The sequence below is a fragment of the Artemia sp. Qi Xiang Cuo genome, chromosome 14, assembly GCF_049724085.1.
Source record: "Artemia sp. Qi Xiang Cuo chromosome 14, ASM4972408v1, whole genome shotgun sequence".
NCBI lineage: Eukaryota > Metazoa > Arthropoda > Branchiopoda > Anostraca > Artemiidae > Artemia > Artemia sp. Qi Xiang Cuo.
Window position 1 is genome coordinate 48,690,706 of NC_142807.1, and position 18,214 is coordinate 48,708,919.

Genomic DNA, 18,214 nt, shown 5'->3' on the forward strand with positions numbered 1-18,214 from the left:
GTAGTAGCAATGCTACTTGGAAGTTTTCTTGGCCTAATAAAATTTGTTGGCAGATTTTTTCTGAAAATACCAGTGCTTTGACTAATCCCCGAATTTTTGGGGATTTCCCCAATATCTGTCTTCTCGAAAAAAATTGGTTCCCTAAAAATTCCCTTCAGTTCAGGGTTACCACCCCTAGTGATTTATCACTGGTGACAATCCACCCCTAGTAACTATCACTTTCACTTAACTTGACATAGTTTTTTCACTACTTTCCAAAGTTTTTGTCTCAATTATTTATTACACAAAAAAAAAAACAAACAGAAACACATCATTGAATTACTGACCTTTCTTCTTATGCTAGTAAAGGCATAATGTTTAGGTTCCAGGTGTTTAACTAAAAAAACACTTAACACTTGGAAAAAAAACTGAAATGAAACATTACATTTACTTTATACTGGGATTTTTTTAATTTTTTTTTTTTTTTTTAGTTAACAAAATTTCCAGATACCTCGCTATTCTTCTGTAGTTTTTAGTGGCCATATACCTAGAAAGAATCGTTTCCTGATTTCAAACTGTCCAAATACTTTACCCCCCCTTTTATGTGCAAATATATAGCCCAAATTATATAGCCCAAATTATATTCTGTTTCTGTATCCCATACAGGTAACAGCAAACCCAGGTTTTTCAGTAGCTTAAACACTTGGGTCCCTATTGGACTGCTCGAGAAGCTGCTATGGCAAAAAGAATGGGAATGCTGGAGCAGCTGCTATGGTAAAAAGAATGCAGTACAGTAGACTGTTAGGACAGCAGCGACATGGTAGTCTTTATCAGTTGCTTGACTAAACAAGTTAGTCTGTATAGCGGTGTTTAGCTTTTTCCATGAGCTTTCAAGGATTGTGAAGACTTATGGTTTCTTTCATGTTAACCGGAAGGTCACGACGGGTACTGTTCTTTGGTTTGCTAACCTGGTTACTGAAATACCGTCCCAATCTGGTCCCTAATTGGTCCCTATTTCGGTCTTAGGAAGGTCCCTAAGTCCCTAATTTTGGATGTATCTGACTGTACGACCCCTGGTGTGTTTATTTTGATGTCCTTGGTACTTCAAAAGTAAATGGTCCAGTCAATTTAAAGTTTTACCACTGTCCAGTAGAGAGGTAAAAGTGTACCTTTGCCTTCACAATATATCTGCATAAATGTATTTTAAACCAAAACGCTATCTGATATTGAACAATGTCTCTGTTATTGAATAATTTCCCAAAAATTCCGCCTCTTCCTTATTTATTTTCTTCTTAAAAATTTTATCTAAAATCTGTTCAGAAAGATGTGATTAATTAAACTCAAGTAATTAGTTAAACTTAATGATGAGAATTTTAACCCAGTTTTGATCATCTTTCTTGAAGAATGGAAAATAATTAGTCTCCTTAAAGGCCAAGCATTAGCTGCAATTATATTTCTGAATAAACTTCGGATTGCCGAAGGATTTGTATCTTCACATGCTTGAAAAATCTCACAGGAATTCCGTCTAGGATTAGAGCTGAGCCTCCCTATTCAACCGTGATTGATTTTTCAATTTCCCCTTTTTCAAGTAGACCACGTGAAGCGTAATTTTCCTATTAGAAAGGAAACCTTGAAGTTTCTTCGTTAATTATATGGGAAATTTCCAAAGATTCAATTTATTTTCACTAATTTGACCTTGACAATATAATTCCCAGGATGTTAGAGATGGAATGGCTTGGCCTTGCCATGGCCGTACCCAGAGGGGGGATTAGGGTGGATTGAACCCCCCCCCCCCCCGAAATGTTTGTTTGACTCGTAAAAACGTAACAAAAATGGATATAAATAAATTTTGTATGCGTTTTTTGAGTTTTTTTTGTGTAACCGCCCCCCCCCCCGAAAAAATCTTTGAGTTAAACCCCCTCCGAAAGAAAAATCCTGGGTACGGCCTTGGTCTTTGCTAATGTTCTTTCGGGGTTATGTCCTCTTAAAATACCCCATACTTTTCTTGTTTGTGAATGCTTTTGGAACTGTTGGCCTTGAGCTAGCAATAAAAATGTTTTTCTTTTTGCTTCCAATCAGCTTCTTATGGTCTTTTCTATATTCTTTGGTCATCAAATCCTTATTATTTTTTTGAATAATATTTATATTCTGTACAAATTTAGTATTGCTAGCCTAGCACTTTCAGTCGCAAAATTGTTTTGCAAACTTGGTGGTTTCTCGATGGCTGTGGAGTCAGATTCGGAGTCTTATTAACTTTTTGGTGATGGAGTTGGAGTCGGAGTTGGTATATTGAAAATGTCTGGAGTCGAAGTTGAAGTCGAAGTCGGTTATAACTTATAACCGACTCCACAGCCTGAGTTTTCAGCAATCCCAGTGACACTTTTGTTTCTAATGTTCTTCGTAAGGTTTCCAGTTGAGGTGTTTATACAAAAACTTTGCATTTAGGATTTTCTTCTTCTTAAAATGTCCAGCCTTTCAGTTGATGATTAATATATATTATTTCTTAACTGTTGTCCTTTGTCCGATCTATCTTTAGTCTTGTCTCTAGTTAGAATGATCATCATGGTTTTGAATTTTTGCAACATGGACAAATTTTTTGGCGCAAGAAAGTTTTTATATCAATCGAAACAAAAACTTAGGTTCGTAAATATGCGAAGCTTAAAATGAAATACAAATTTTTAATTTTTGTATAGTTGTTTTTTTCTTGGAAATTCTGGAAAACCCAACTTCCTTCCGGGTAATTTGGGTAAGCCCGAAAAACACGAGAATAGTGAAATTACTGTACTATGTGTTCAATTTCGCTACAGTTGAGGTCAGAAATAAGAGTAAATGTTCGAATAACAGTCGAGATGCATTGAATAATTATAAAAAAATAAAACAATTTTGTAAGAATAATTTGGAGCAATGGAGGTACGTGTAACTTCCAGATCGCCCCTTCCCTTAAAGTCACCGTTACGGCTACGCTAAGCATTTTTGTTTGATAAAGAGTAGGCCTACGGTTTTCTCATAAATAAATATACAGTTTTTTTTAACAATGTTTTATTAAGCATGATAGTTTTTTTTCGATTCATGAATAGGGCTTTTTTTGCCAATTGGGGAGGACTCAACCTTGAAGTTTCTCCTTTGATTGTATCAAATCGATTACAGGTTTGCTGATCTGGTACCAACATTGGGTCAAATTGCATAAGTCTTTTATGCGTCAAAAGCAGTAATTCATATTTCTTGTTGTTTTGTAATAATATTATATTGATATTTTAATCTAGTTTATAATTAATCTAATTTTAGATCTAATCTAATTTTAAATTCTAACCTTCTATGTTATTTTTTTTTAAGAACATGAAAAGTAGAAAAAAAAAAAAAAGTATGAATGAATAATTTATGAGGATTCAGTAGTCGTTAAGCATGACGGTTTCTGATGGGAAATACTTTATTAAATTGCTAGTGATAAGCATTCCAAAGAGGTGGGTGCGTAATAATTTTCATAAAGTAATTAGTCGGTGGGAAAATAGCACTAGGGGTCTATGGTAATAATGTCTAATATCTTGGTGATGTCTAGTACCTATATATCATTATATAGTGTCGTTCATTTTTCCTTGCTACTTAACCGCAAATAGTGCAAAAACGTTTAGGTGGATCGAGACAAAGTATTTTAAACCCTTCCCCTTTACAATACAAAAGTTGAAGTCCCCTTGTCTATTAGAAGTCATTAGCATGCGTTAGATTCACATTCGCTATTACCTCAAAATTAATTTTAAAATACTTTCCGAAAAATAAGTTATTCAAAGAAAAGTAAAGGACATTTTAAAATTAAGCTCAGGAGATACAAATAATTTTTAAAATTCAAACCTAACACGACCAGAAATTAAATAAAAAATCATAGCAAAAACATTCAATAAATAACAATATGAATAAGTGAATAGATATTAGAATGAATAATGCTTGAATTGAATATGAAAACCTAGCTTAAAACAAAAACGAATAATTTGCTATTAAAGAATAAATGAAACTTAAAACGAACAGAAATTAAATAAACAATCAATGCGAAAAATCATACAATATAAATTAATGTAAATGAATAAATAAATCTTAAAACGAGTAAAACTTAAAAAGAACATGCAAATCAAGTTTGAATTGAACGAAAATAACTATAAACAAGAGTTTGGGTATGGCCTCACTGCAGAAGCCTAAAACCTACTGCGTCATTGGCACTTTACTGAAAACAATTCTTTGAAATGTTTTCACTTTTGTAACTTTAAGAAATCAAAAATTAATTAAGAATTTAGGGAATAAATATCAGCATATGTATATTAAATTGAAAATGCACATTTTTTTTCAGTAAACACATTTGATTTTTTTTTAGTAAAGTACAAATTATATTCTGGCTTTTAGAAAGCATAGGGGTTTTGAATCCTACTCATATTAATTTATGCTCGTTTTGAGTTTGACACTAATATTTATTTCAATTTTTGTTCGTTTTGGATTTCATTTATTTATTGATACTGATTTGGGGTAGTTGTATGCTTGGTAGATTATACGATAGTCCGGACGCCAGGTGTTGAAAATGCGAATCATACCACGACGGAATGGGGCTGCTACGAGAATTAGCCTACCCTCCACCCCCTAAATTGACCATGCGGATTCAAAAACACCAATGGCACTTGCTTGCGAGTGGTGGAACACTCCGAAACTTGACATTTTATTATATTTTGGTGTTTCATGCAAGGAAATGCATGTTCCAAAAAGTTTGAGGTGCAGTTTGCCACTCAAATAGAAATGCCTAGAAGTCATGGAATTTTTTCATGACAAACTAACACGATTAGTTAGAAAAAATGGCAGAGTTAAAAAAAAATGGCAAAACTACATGAGCCTCCAACAGTCCTGGAGAGTATAAACAAAATAAAATTGAATATTAGATATGTAATGATATTATTTGTTGAAAGATCCATCAGTTCAAGCTTTTTTTTTCACTGTAATTTTTATTTTCATTCTCAATGCGTAAGAACTGGAAAATAATAAACTTGTAATATACGAGTAATTCGTTTTCAGTGAAGCACCAATGACACAGAAGGCTTTAGGTTTTTACAGTTAAAGAAGGGGGTAGTATCCAAATTTTGCTTGTAGTGAAACTATATTTGTCTTGACCAATCTTAAAAAGAACTAATAAATTAAACTGAATATTTGATGCATAATGATATTAATTGCTAAAAGCTCATCAGTTCAAAATTTTACTGTAATTTTAATATTTATTTTCAATATTAAGTACAAAAGAGAACATTTGTAATATAATTCGTTTTCAGTAAAGCGTCAATGACGCAGTAGGTTTTAGGCTTCTGGAGTGAGGTGATACCCAAACTCTTGTTTGTAGTTATTTTTATTCGATTCAAACTTGATTTGCATATTTTTTTTAAGTTTCACTCGTTTTAAGATTTATTTATTCATTTACATTAATATATATATTGTTTGTTTGTTCGTATTGATTGTTTATTAAATTTCTGTTCGTTATAAGTTTAATTTATACGTTAATAGCAATCTATTTGTTTTCGTTTTAAGCTTGATTTACATATTCAATCAAAGCATTACTCGCTTTAAGATCTATTTATTCATTTATATTATGACTTGTTGTATGTTTTTAGCTATGATTTTTTATTTTATTTCTGTTCGTTTTGAGTTTTTTTTATTCTTTAATAATAATTTCTGGTCGTTTTGAGTTTGAATTTTAAAAGGTATTTTTATATACTGATGTTAATTTCAAAATTTCATTTACTTTTATTTTAAAAAATAAGTTTGAGTGAATTTTTTTCTAATTAATTTTTGTTACTTTTTGATAGAAAAAATTTTCAACTTTTTATGGCATGGGGGGGGGGGGGTACTTACTGTCCGATTATTCTTGACTTTAAAATACAGATCTAGAACTTTTAATTTACATCGAATAAGGCTTTTCTCAAAGTCTATATGATTACCTCTTTGATATCAACCTTATGTATGAACAATAGACAGCTTGCATAACTTGTGGACTGCGATTGACAAGAATGAATGGGTTGAAAAAATAGCTCCAATAAGGTGGTTTGGACCATTTCACTTGCTGACACAAAGAGATCATGACTGTTTGGAATTGACCTTAATAGGATTTTGTGTGCCAAAGCAATTTTGCATCTATCACAGAGTATGTATTTTAACCTTATGATTGGATAATTATAATAGACTTCCTATGTGTTCTTCCCATACAAAAACCCCTTTCCATAAGTTATAAACCCCTCTTAATAAGTTATGCCCCAGGGCATAACTTAAAACGCCTACCCCCGGGACCTGATGGGCTATGTTGACACCGGAGTTTTTTGTTATCAGAACTTTGAGCTATTTTAACAAAATGTCTATCTCAAAATTTTAGTCCGATGCATTTAGGGCTTGGAGGGGGGGGGGGGCGAGTGACCCTCCAGTATCTTTTTACTCCTAAAAAGTGAACAGAAACTTTTAATTTTCAGTCAAATGAGCCCTCTCTAAAGATTATTCTAACATCCCTTCCCCAAAAAATAATGGAAAGGATTCAGAGAACCCTTAAATTACAACCCTTATCATGAGGGATGTGTGGGAATTGTCATCCTCAAAGACCTAATTTCCAAAACTTAAAACTACGTTTAATAAAATGACTATCTCATAAGTGTGAGTAAATATATTTTGATAAATGGTGGAAGTGAGTGGTGGGCTAATAGTCCTCCAATAACGCTTGACAGATTCAATTGGCAGAATCCATTAGAATTTCAATGTGGATAAGACCATTTTGAAACATATACGACACCGCTTTCTCTAAAAATCTTATATGCCACCAGGGTATAACTTACAAAGCTTGCCTTGAGGGTTGTGGGGGAGTGTCTCCTCCCCTGGATCCGCCACTGCCTTACACTCTCTGTTTCTTTCCTTGTTAGGGAGGAGAGCAGATGCCTAATAGTTGTGTATTAATACCAAAACATTTTAACTCTCATTGGACCTTCAGGTATAAACAGAATTAGTTCAAAGGAAGGGGTGGGGAAAAAGGGCGTGTGGGGGGGAATTTGCCCTTTGATCAATTTTGAATCTTAAGGGCTGGATTAGAACTTCCAATTTTCAACCAAATGAGCCATCTCTAAAGTTTACACGAGAATCCCTTCCTGCCCCCGGGCCCTGGGGGGTTTTGTCGACGCCAGAGTTTCTTAACCTATCAACTATTTTTAACAAAATGTTATTTTTAACCCTTGCATATAAAGCAGCTCTAGGGGGAAAGTAATAAAAAAAATATTGAAGCTATATAAGATTTATTCACTTATTTATGTTTGCACCGGTTATCTTTACGTTTGTAAGATAGTTAATTTTAATTTCTGTTCGTTCGTTTGGCCCAAATAGCATCAAGTTCGACTATTAAATAGGGCACTAGCCGTTTGAATTTCTAATCGAATGAGCCTTTTTTTGAAGTTTCTACGACAACGCCTTCTATAAAAACCTTATATGCCCCCAGGGAATAACTTAAAACCCTTGCCCTGAGGGTTGTGGGGGATTGTCCTCCTCAAAATATATTTTCTATCTGGAAATCAACTACGCTGAACAAAATGGCTATCTCAAAATTTTGATTTGATGTGTTTGTAGGAATGATGGGCGTGGGGAGGGGGGGGGGCTAGTTGCCCTCAAATCACTTTCGACTATTAAAAAGGGTACTTTCCCTTTGAATTTACAATCGAATGAGCCTTTTTTGAAGTTTCTACGACAACGCCTTCTATAAAAACCTTATATGCCCCCAGGGCATAACTTAAAACCCTTGCCCTGAGGGTTTTGGGGGATTGTCCTCCTCAAAAACATGTTTTCTATGTGAAAATCAACTACGCTGAACAAAATGCCTATCTCAAAATTTTGATTGGATGGGTTTGGGGGAATGTTGGGCGTGGTGGGGGGGGGAGGCTAGTTCCCCTTCAATCACTTTCGACTATTAAAAAGGGAACTATCCCTTTGAATTTCCAATCGAATGAGCCTTTTTGAAGTTTCTACTACAACGCCTTCAATACAAACCTTATATACTCCCAGGGAATGACTTAAAACCCTTGCCCTCAAGGTTCTGGGGGCGTTTCCTCCTCAAAAACGTATTTTCTATCTGGAAATCAACTACGCTGAACAAAATGGCTATCTCAAAATTTTGATTGGATGTGTTTGGGGAAATGATGGGCGGGGGGGGGGCTAGTTGCACTCCAATCACTTTCGACTATTAAAAAGGTCACTAGCTTTTTGAATTCAAAAAAATATTTTCTATGTGGAAATCAACTACGTTGAACAAAATAGCTTTCTCAATATTTTTATGGGATATGTTTGAAAGAATGAGGGGCGTGGGGCGGGCTGTTTACCCATCAATAATTTGTGACAATAAAAAAGGGCATTATCTTTTTGAATTTCCAATCGACTGAGCCTTAATTGAAGTTTTTACGACAGCGCCTTCTATAAAAATCTTATATGCCCCTAGGGCATAACTTGAAACTCTTGCCCTGGGGGTTGTGGGGGAGTGTCCTCCTCAAAAATATATTTTCTATCTGGAAATAAACTGCGCTGAACAAAATGACTATCTCAAAATTTTGATTGTATGTGTTTGGGGGAATGATGGGTGTGGGGGGGGGGGGCTAGGTGCCCTCCAAACATTTTTGACTATTAAAAAGGGCACTAGAACTCTCGATTTTCCAATCGAATGAGCCCCCTTTGAAGTTTCTACGACGACCCCTTCCGTATGAAGTGCCTCTGAGAAAAAAAATAATAATAAATAATATAATAAAACGTTGGAGCCGTATTGCCTTTACTATAGGCAACGCTACAGCGTTGCCTCTGATAGTATCTAGGTACAGAAAGTTGTATCATGCAATTTAATATAGAAACAATCGTAAAAATCTTACCCACAAAATCTTAGGGGCACACAGATCAGTGAACATCCCTTCGTAAGTACCTGGCAGTAGTTACAAACTCCAGCGTCATCTATACATTCTAAAACCACACTGGCTATATATGACCTATGAAAAACGTCATGTATAGCCTAGTGACGTATGGGTATTTCTTTATATATAATTTTCAAATTGTTCAATGTTCGAATCTCTAGATGTCCGAAGACAATTGTCCAGTGTTTTCATATACATGCACTTTTTAAATCTATTGAATTTCTATCCAGATTATGCACTTTTTATACTCTCGATGCTTGGTGTTCGTTCTATCCAGATTATGTACTTTTTATGCTCTCGATGTTTGGTGTTAGATTTAAACCCAGATATTTGATCTAGTTTTAAATCTAACTGACTAATTCGGACATACTTTCAACAGCCTACCCGTGTCAAGCTCGAAAATAGCCTTAAACTTTGGTCTTCTCATTTACCAGGCACTTTATTCTAGGAATTACTAACACAGTAATTAAAGTTCTTTCACATTTAAAGCAACAAACTCAATATAGATGACGCTTGAAACCAAGAGAGGAAAGGATATAATAAATGAAAACTAAAATCAATAGGGGAGAAAACGAGGATTTTGTCAAAAAAAAAAAAAAAAAAAAAAAAAAAAAAAAAAAATATCTAACCTTTCGAAGTGAATCTAACAAGAGCCCATAGATACCCATACTGAAATGACACTTGTTAGGAACTTTTTTAGCAGCGGGAGGGGGTATGGCTAGATAGAATTTATATTCAGAAGACATAAGTGAAAATATTTTATAAAAGCGATTCACTTAATTTTGACCAAGATTAATTATTTTTTTCATTTTGCTCTTTGTTTCAGTGGCAACCAATATTTACGAAGGATTTGTTGACCGGGAAGCAAGGGAATTCTCAGATAAGCAAGTATTTGGTACTCCAGAATACATTGCACCGGAAGTAATTTTGAGGTAAGAAAATTTACTCTCAATCTTCACTTCCTTCCAGGAAGCTTCTACATCCTCTAAATCTTATAGTATTGACTTGTCCCATATCGTTTGAGGTTCGTCCTGTTTCTCGTTTTGCCTCCGATGGATTGCCAATAAGTACAGTTTTTGGTAACCTATCAACATACATCCGTAAAACATGAACTTGCCATCTTAACTTTTCTTTCAGTATAGTCCTTAGGAATGGGATCGAATCATATTCTCTGTATAACTTGTCGCGTGATTGACGGTCATTCTAACGAGAACATAAAGCTGTCCTTAAACAGTTCCTCCTGAAAACATTGATTCATTCTTTAACTTTTCAAAGAGCCCAACTCCAGATCCATACTTGTATGGTCCCATTACTGTGGCTTCTACTGTCCTATTCTTAGTTCTAAGACTTACCTACCTATTCTTCAGAACTTTTTAAACTGCCAAAACTCCTTACTACCCTGCGCCTTGGCTATTATATTTGTTCATCTTCACTATATCCACTATCCTGGCTAGGCTATCTAGGCAAGAGAAGATATCCGCATTTGTCAATTTTTTCTCGTTACCTAACGTCTCTTCTTTGTCCTTAAATATTGTGGCTTAGTTTTACTAACATTAATCTGCAAGCCTATTATCGAATTCTGAACTGTCGAAACCTCTTAATATTCTCTCACTTTGCTTAGATTTTTGTCTGGGACACTCGAATAATTTGTGTAATCTAAGTCTAAGAGTCTTACCTTCTTCTACTTCAACCATTTGTTGATTGACACTTACTTTATTTGTTTTTAAGTTTGTTCAAAATCTCATGAAAAATATGTAAAAAATTTATTCGATGTATAATATGATGTGTTGTCGTAAAAAAAAAAAAAATCGTGGGTAATTTTTTTCGGTCAAATTGAGTTAAACGTACCTGCTGGAAAATTTGAAGCGGAACACATAGACAGTTTAAATACAAGTGAAGGTTGGAATGAACACATCAATATAGTGATCTTATAATGAACAGGAAGTGCACGATAGAAATTAACCTTATGATGTCAGGTCACGAAATAAAATGTCATGAATAATAGTTTTTCTTTTTGAAAAAACTACGTGAAATACTAACTTCAATGCAATATTTATATTCATTTTAATTTTGGGATTGTCGCTCTCTATGAAAGATGATTGTCCGAGATCATCCTTGTCGGGCAACCGTATAGGGCCAAACGTGCGTAGCGTAGCTGTGTTGGCCTCAGTTGGCTTGATACTGTAGTGAGTTATTGTTAGTAGTAGTAGTAGTATATCTCTCCTACTATATGACCTCCCTTTCTCTCAATGATAATTTGTCTCTTAGTTAAGGTTTATATTCCCGGAGCAAGTTTATTGCATGTTGTTATTTGCAATACTACGGGTATGTTTCAACGTTAGACAGACAGTTCTGCTATCGTTCAATAGCTGTGATTCAGCTTTATTCATTAACATAATTATATTTTGAAATTCGCATTTCTTTATTGAGGTTAGAAAATATTTCGAACATTTACAAAAAAATTAAGAGAGAAAAAATGGGTTTAATTGAAATAAAGAAGTGGAACAAAAAAAAACAAAACAACAAAACTTTAAAATATTAAACAAATCCGAATATTTCGGTTTCACATCCGGGGGCCTTGTTCATCGGAAAAAAAACTAAGGAAAAATAAACAATTTTTTCTAAAACAAAATCATCTAAATAAAGATTAACACACAAGAGAAAAAATATATTTTTTTATTTTGGTTTTTTGTTCTTTTTTTCTTGTGTGTTAGTTGTCGTTTTTTTTAGATGGTTTTATTAAAAAAAAAAAAAAAAAAAAAGTTTCTTCTTTATTAAAGTTTCTTTTTTTTTTCGTTGAAAAAGGCTCCCGGACGTAGAACCGAAATATTCAGATTTTTTTATCATGTAAAAGTTTTTTTTTGTGCGTGTTTTTGTTCCACTGCTTTATTTGAATTAAACCCATTTTTTCTCTTTTAGTTCTTTTGTAAATGGAAAGCACTGTGGTCAAAGAAATTATTTCGAACATTTGTTGACAATCGTTAAAAAAAAGGAATATTTTCTATTTTTCATGCAAGTTTAGGTCATTCTCTAAGAAAAAAATTAAAGTAATATCATATTTCTACCTGGGTGAATGAATAAATCTGTAGCTAAGACACCCTGGATAATCTTGTCGTTTCGGTGGAAGTTGCAGCTTTAGGCTTGTCGCAAAATTACTTACTTCAAAGGGAACGTAATATTTCTCGCAAATGTGTTCCACATGAGTACTGTTGCCCAGCTTAGTGTAATGCTTGAGCGAGCGCCATTTAATTCGTACGATAATATTCCTAATTTCGCAAGATAGTGCCTGTGTGGTAGCCTAGGCCACATTGAATGGTATCTCACTCTAGTTTGTGGGGGAAACTTGTGGTCGTGTTTCCCTTTATAATTCACTAACTGGGTCAGTCGTAGTTTATTGTTATGGATTATCTGACATTTTAATTCATTGCTTTTCCATGATCGTGCCAACAGTTAGCAAGTGCAGGCAATAGAGTCATTCTAAATGCACCTGATCCTTCAGGTAATCTAGTCGTGGCGTTAGTAACAAGTATGCATTTTATTCGTATTTAACCAATGAATTTAGTTCTGTTTTTGTAAATATATATATACATCACCAGGGCATGTGGTTGCTTGGAGAATTAGGCTAAACAAATCAATTTATTTAGATTTAAACCTCTGTGAAAATCAATCTTATATTCACTTCCCAACCCATTTTGGTTATATGACGTATTCTTATATCAGTTACTTTAAAAAAAAAGAATTGAAGGAGTTTTTGGAAAGGCATTTGTCGTGTATGAAGTTTTTTGGTATTACTCATGCAAACGAATGACAGGCATCTATTTTGTTATATTTGCTGTGACAAACCAGAAGGTAAAAAGCAGCTTGGATGTAACCACTTTGACGATGTGACCAAACGATGACCACTTCGATGTGACCAAAGACCATAGTTTCCATTGTTGCATGATGTGCAATACAGGCAAACATGAAATGCTAAATGAAACAAATTTAGAAGGCACAGAAACAGCCCAAAATCAGTTTTTACTTAAGGAAGTTTCCTGGACGAAGCTAGAACGCGAAGACAAGGTACAAATTGAGGACCATGCAAAGCCTCGTAATAAACTCAATTCAGGGGACTTAGGCGTTTGCCAAAAAGAACTAGATGGCCTTTGGAACACTGCCTAGATAGTCAAACCTGCAGGACGCCCCCTGTTATTTCACTTAACAATGGAATCTGGAACAATCATAAAGAGAAACAGAAAACATATATCTGATGCTCTACCATCAGTATCAATTTTCAAAAGGTATACAACCAAACATGGCACATATCACCCAATTACTGAGCTTGGGGACGGTCAAGCTGCCCGTATTATGGAAGAGATCCCATTTACTATACCACCTAGCAATACACCTCCTAGACATAAAGCCTCTCCCCATGTTTCCAGCTCCCATATATCAGATCACGGGTTAGAAGGTTGTTTAGGCCACCAAGGAAACTGAATCTTTAATGCAGGAGCTTTTGGCCAGGAGATTAAAACTGAAGAGGTCTCGCCCTACCTAGTTCCGTTTAAAGTTTAAATTTGAAAAAGAACTCTGTATCTTTTTAAAATTTAGTGTCGTATGCATAATTATATTGTTCCTTATCGATTGCTATAGGCCAAAGTGTATTGTAAATAAAATATATGTGCATATATTAATATTAGTGTTAATGTTACTGTGAATGTCCGAAATCTGGTTAATGTCGACAGTCACGGATGAATGTCCGAAATTCCTTTTTCTCTGCTTGGGTTCAATTAGCTTTGTGAATCAGCTTTCTCAGTCTTATACAAGCTTTGATAGTAAAAGTTAAAGTTAGGTTAGATTAAATTAGGCTATAAACCTCAGAAAGGGGTTAAAAACCTAGCCTAACCCAATCTAACCTGTCACCATCAAACCTTGCATAAAACTGAAAAAATTGACTAGCAACGCTGACTAAATCCAAGGGGAAAAAAAGGCATTTCGGACATTCACCGGCGAATGTCAACGTTAATCAGTTTCGGACATTCACGGTAACATTAATTCTCCTTCATAAAGAGAATTAAGCATGCCAAAAGGTGTAGCACATATATTACTTTTAAGTTATTTTTTCCAATTGGCTGGAAACTTTCAAGGGTTTGAACTGGATGACCTCTATTCCCTTTTGAATCAAAATGCTTGACAAGATACCTTCCCGGGACATGCTTTTAAAAATGAGTGCATCACATTTACAAAAACAGTGAAATTATCAGAAAATTAATCATATAGAAGGGACAAAACCGGGATTAAAAAAAAACAGGAATCGAACGGAAGAGACTAATTTGAAGTCCAACGCTGTACTAACAAAACCACACCTCTAATAATCTAATTTGATATATTGGTGTTTGTACCTTAATTGTGCAGCTTTTTAAGGGGCTTGGAGGAGGAACATACGGGAGGTGTTCTTGCAAACCTCCAGTTGCTGGGTTTAGGACCATGATTATTACAGTGATGATATCGTTTTATACTTCCAAGCTTTTCTACTTAAGAAGTGACACCAAAAGTGTTGTTTTTAGTGTTGTTTTAGTGGAGGAGGAACATACGGGAGGTGTTCTTGCAAACCTCCAGTTGCTGGGTTTAGGACCATGATTATTACAGTGATGATATCGTTTTATACTTCCAAGCTTTTCTACTTAAGAAGTGACACCAAAAGTGTTGTTTTTAGTGTTCTATCACACTTACGGATGGTAGAATTTATAAAAGCCACGTACATATGATCAATAGCTTTCAAATGAGCCATTAAATGTCACCCTAGAAAGTTTTGGTAGCCCACTTGCCCTAGCTTTTCCACTTGAGACATGGCTCCAAAAATGCCGTTTTTAGTGCCGTTTGGAACCTGCTGGTGGTGGAATTGATAGGAAGGACGTAGATATGAGCAATACATATTGAACAAAATGTATGTCTCAAAATTCGGTTGGATAACTTTGGGGGGAGGTGGCCTATTGGGAGGGGGGGCTAGTTACCCTCCAGTCTCTTTGGTCACTTAAAAAGATATATCGTTATACATCTTGTAAGCATTTTGCGAAATCTCATGTCCCAGGGAACATAAACCTTCATAAATTAATGCCATTTACTGCTCGGATAAAGTATTTTTGCGTTGTTATACTTCACGAGGTCGTTTTTCTTCTTGTATTCTATGAAATTTGATATGCATCTTACTTAGAACCTCAATAAATTTTTTTACAAATTGGAATGCACTAGATAATTTACTCTCTTCTCCTTATAGACAAGGCTATGGAAAGCCTGTGGACTGGTGGTCAATGGGCATCATCCTTTATGAATTCCTTATTGGCTGCGTTCCTTTCTTTGGTGAAACCACTGAAGAATTATTTGCCCATGTTGTCAACAGTAAGTTGTGGTTCCTCTCTTCTTTTTTTTAATGGTAAAGTACTTCTTTTATTTGCAACTTCTATTTTTTTTTCAATGTGATTTTTTCTTGTTTTTTTCAATTCTTCTTTTTTCTATATTAATTAATTTGGATCCTTTTTGTTCAGACATCAATTTTGCTAATACCGCGCGAAAAAAGACTATTATGTCTTACCAGTTAGTTGTATGTTTCATTATGCTCATCTAGTAGGAGTTCCTAGTAAAAATATTGATTTCCTTACATATTTTTATTCTATAAAAGGTATTTAAGAATAGGGGATGAAGTTTATACAATTAATTTATGTTTTAATTATAGATGACATAGAATGGCCAGAAGAATCTGATTGGCCAGTTCAACCAGAAGCCAAATGCCTGATATTAGCACTTTTAGATCATAATCCTGTGGAAAGGCTTGGCACGGGTGGGGCCCATGAAGTGAAATCCCATAGCTTTTTTGATGAGCTGGATTGGTCTTCCATCTTGCGACAAAAAGCTGAATTTGTTCCTTGCTTATCGGGTGATGAGGATACAAGCTATTTTGATAGTAAGTTTTTACCATTTATTTCGTTCAATTTGTATATTTTTGTGTTGAGCCCTTGGTCAGGAGGTCTGCTGGCTTATGATGCCCATGTGTTTGGTATAACACAAATAACAGGGTCAATATTATGTGAGTTTATGTGTGTCTGTGTTCCTATTTTTTTGTATATTAATCTATAGCTATCCTTCTGGGCGTGAGAATGTATTTGCGTATGTTTGTGTCTTTGAGTGATAAGAGACAAGAGTGCGTATAACTATCCCTTTTCAAAGTATTACCTAAAGTTGTAACTTTAGTCGTTAAGTTAAGTCTAAAAATTTCATCCTTCTAATTTCCATAATGACAAATGATAACGATTAGTCATCTAGTAATGAGTAGATGACTAATTGGCGTCCTAATTGTCTAATTTGAATCATGTTCAATTGAAAGCCTTTTTAAAATATATTGTAGTTAAAGTGTATCATGCTGTGAAAGACGAAGAAAGCGGATAAGCCCCCTGCAAAAAATGACGAAAATCAGTTTAGTTTCGTAGTCATTAACTTTCCCTAAAATGAATTTTTCTTTTAAAGACCTAAGAATTTCTATAATTTTTAATTTAAAAAGATGTTTAAACCCTTCTGTCTTTTCCAAAATAAACATTGAATTGTTTCCATAGTCAACTGATACACTCGGTAACCTTCGATATGCTCAGAACTGTCTGACCACCCTGCTCGTGCAAACAATCGATCTGATTGCAGTCGGTTGAACTATATAGAACGTTGTGATTGTCTATGCTAAGGTCAAATCCCGTCTGATGAAAACAAGAAAGGTCGTTAGGGGTCCCACTCTGTAGAGGGGTGAGTGGAATCCCCCCTTCCTCTCATAAAATTAATCGAATGGCCCCCATAAAGAAATGAGGCAAGTTCTGTCAAAGTGTATTAAGGTTTGGCTATCTTACTTTAAGATTTATGGATGTAACCATAAGACTCCTCCTTCAACAAATAGGTATTTGATGCTAAGATTTCTGTATCTAACCATACGATGCCCCCTCCCAAAAAAAGATGAAAAATAATAAATAAAACGAATTCTAAGAAATGAGTTGTGCATCTATAATATGTTCATCCGAAATCAAACCATAAAATGCAAAATTTCTTCACTTTTGGATGAATATACTGTGACTATCTTTGATTGTTGACGCATGAGAAAATTTTAGATCCATATTTATTATAATTTAATGCATATAATGTGAAGTCATTTTTCATGTAACTTGTAATTTTACACAGCCACAGCTCGAAACTTGCTTTCGCGCTCATTGTTTTTCGATCTTGAATGGCTGAACTATTAAAACATCCTTATTGTTGTATGTTGATGATTTCTTTATTGTTGACGCATGACAATTTTCCTTCGCATATCCTTAATGTGGCTTCAATTTTTATGAGCAATACATCTGAAAATACTGCTATTTATTTATTGTGTTGCCCTTTTTTTGCTTCATTTTGTTTTTTACTAATCTTAATAATTCTAGCCCGTTTGGATCGCTACTGTCACGAACTAGTGGGCAGTGAAGAGACGGACGAAGCTGAAGACGGCACACCGCAATTTGGATCCTTTTCTGCCTACTCTCCAAGATATAGAAAATCTCAAGTTTTCAAGCTCGATGATACTGCTGCGAAGTCTAGTAAGGATTTCTTATGCTAAATTTTTTTACTTCAATTTTCATTCTCGGCTCCAATTGATACTGCGAAGTCTAGTAAGGATTTCTTATGCTAATTTTTTTTACTTCAATTTTCATTCTCGGCTCCAATTGATACTGCGAAGACTAGTAAGGATTTCTTATGCTAGATTTTTTTACTTCAATTTTCATTCCTGGCTCCAATTGATACTGCGAAGTCTAGTAAGGATTTCTCATTCTAAATTTTTTTTACTTAAATTTTCATTCTCGGCTCCAATTGATACTGCGAAGTCTAGTAAGGATTTCTTATGCTAGATTCTTTTACTTCAATTTTCATTCCCGGCTCCAATTGATATTGCGAAGTCTAGTAAGGATTTCTTATGCTAGATATTTTTTTACTTCAATTTTCATTCCCGGCTCCAATTGATACTGCGAAGTCTAGTAAGGATTTCTAATTCTAAATTTTTTTTAATTCAATTTTCATTCTCGGCTCCAATTGATACTGCGAAGTCTAGTAAGGATTTGTTATGATAGATTCTTTTACTTCAATTTTCATTCCCGGCTCCAATTGATATTGCGAAGTCTAGTAAGGATTTCTTATGCTAGATTTTTTTTTACTTCAATTTTCATTCCCGGCTCCAATTGATACTGCGAAGTCTATTAAGGATTTATTATGCTAATTTTTTTTTTTAATTAAATTTTCATTCTTGGCTC

At 34.5% G+C, this 18,214-nt stretch overlaps 1 protein-coding gene across 7 annotated transcripts in view; it reads left to right on the plus strand.

Annotated features, from left to right (window-relative positions):
* The window catches only part of dop (microtubule-associated serine/threonine (MAST) protein kinase dop), a 256,822-nt gene that overhangs the window by 207,575 nt on the left and 31,033 nt on the right, over positions 1–18,214 (plus strand). For all 7 annotated transcript variants that reach the window (XM_089100465.1, XM_089100467.1, XM_089100466.1 and 4 more), the window contains 4 exons: positions 9,745–9,850; positions 15,175–15,296; positions 15,631–15,858; positions 17,354–17,506. In XM_089100465.1, the coding sequence (XP_088956591.1) occupies positions 9,745–9,850; positions 15,175–15,296; positions 15,631–15,858; positions 17,354–17,506 (609 nt within the window). The remainder of the gene's footprint in view (positions 1–9,744; positions 9,851–15,174; positions 15,297–15,630; positions 15,859–17,353; positions 17,507–18,214) is intronic.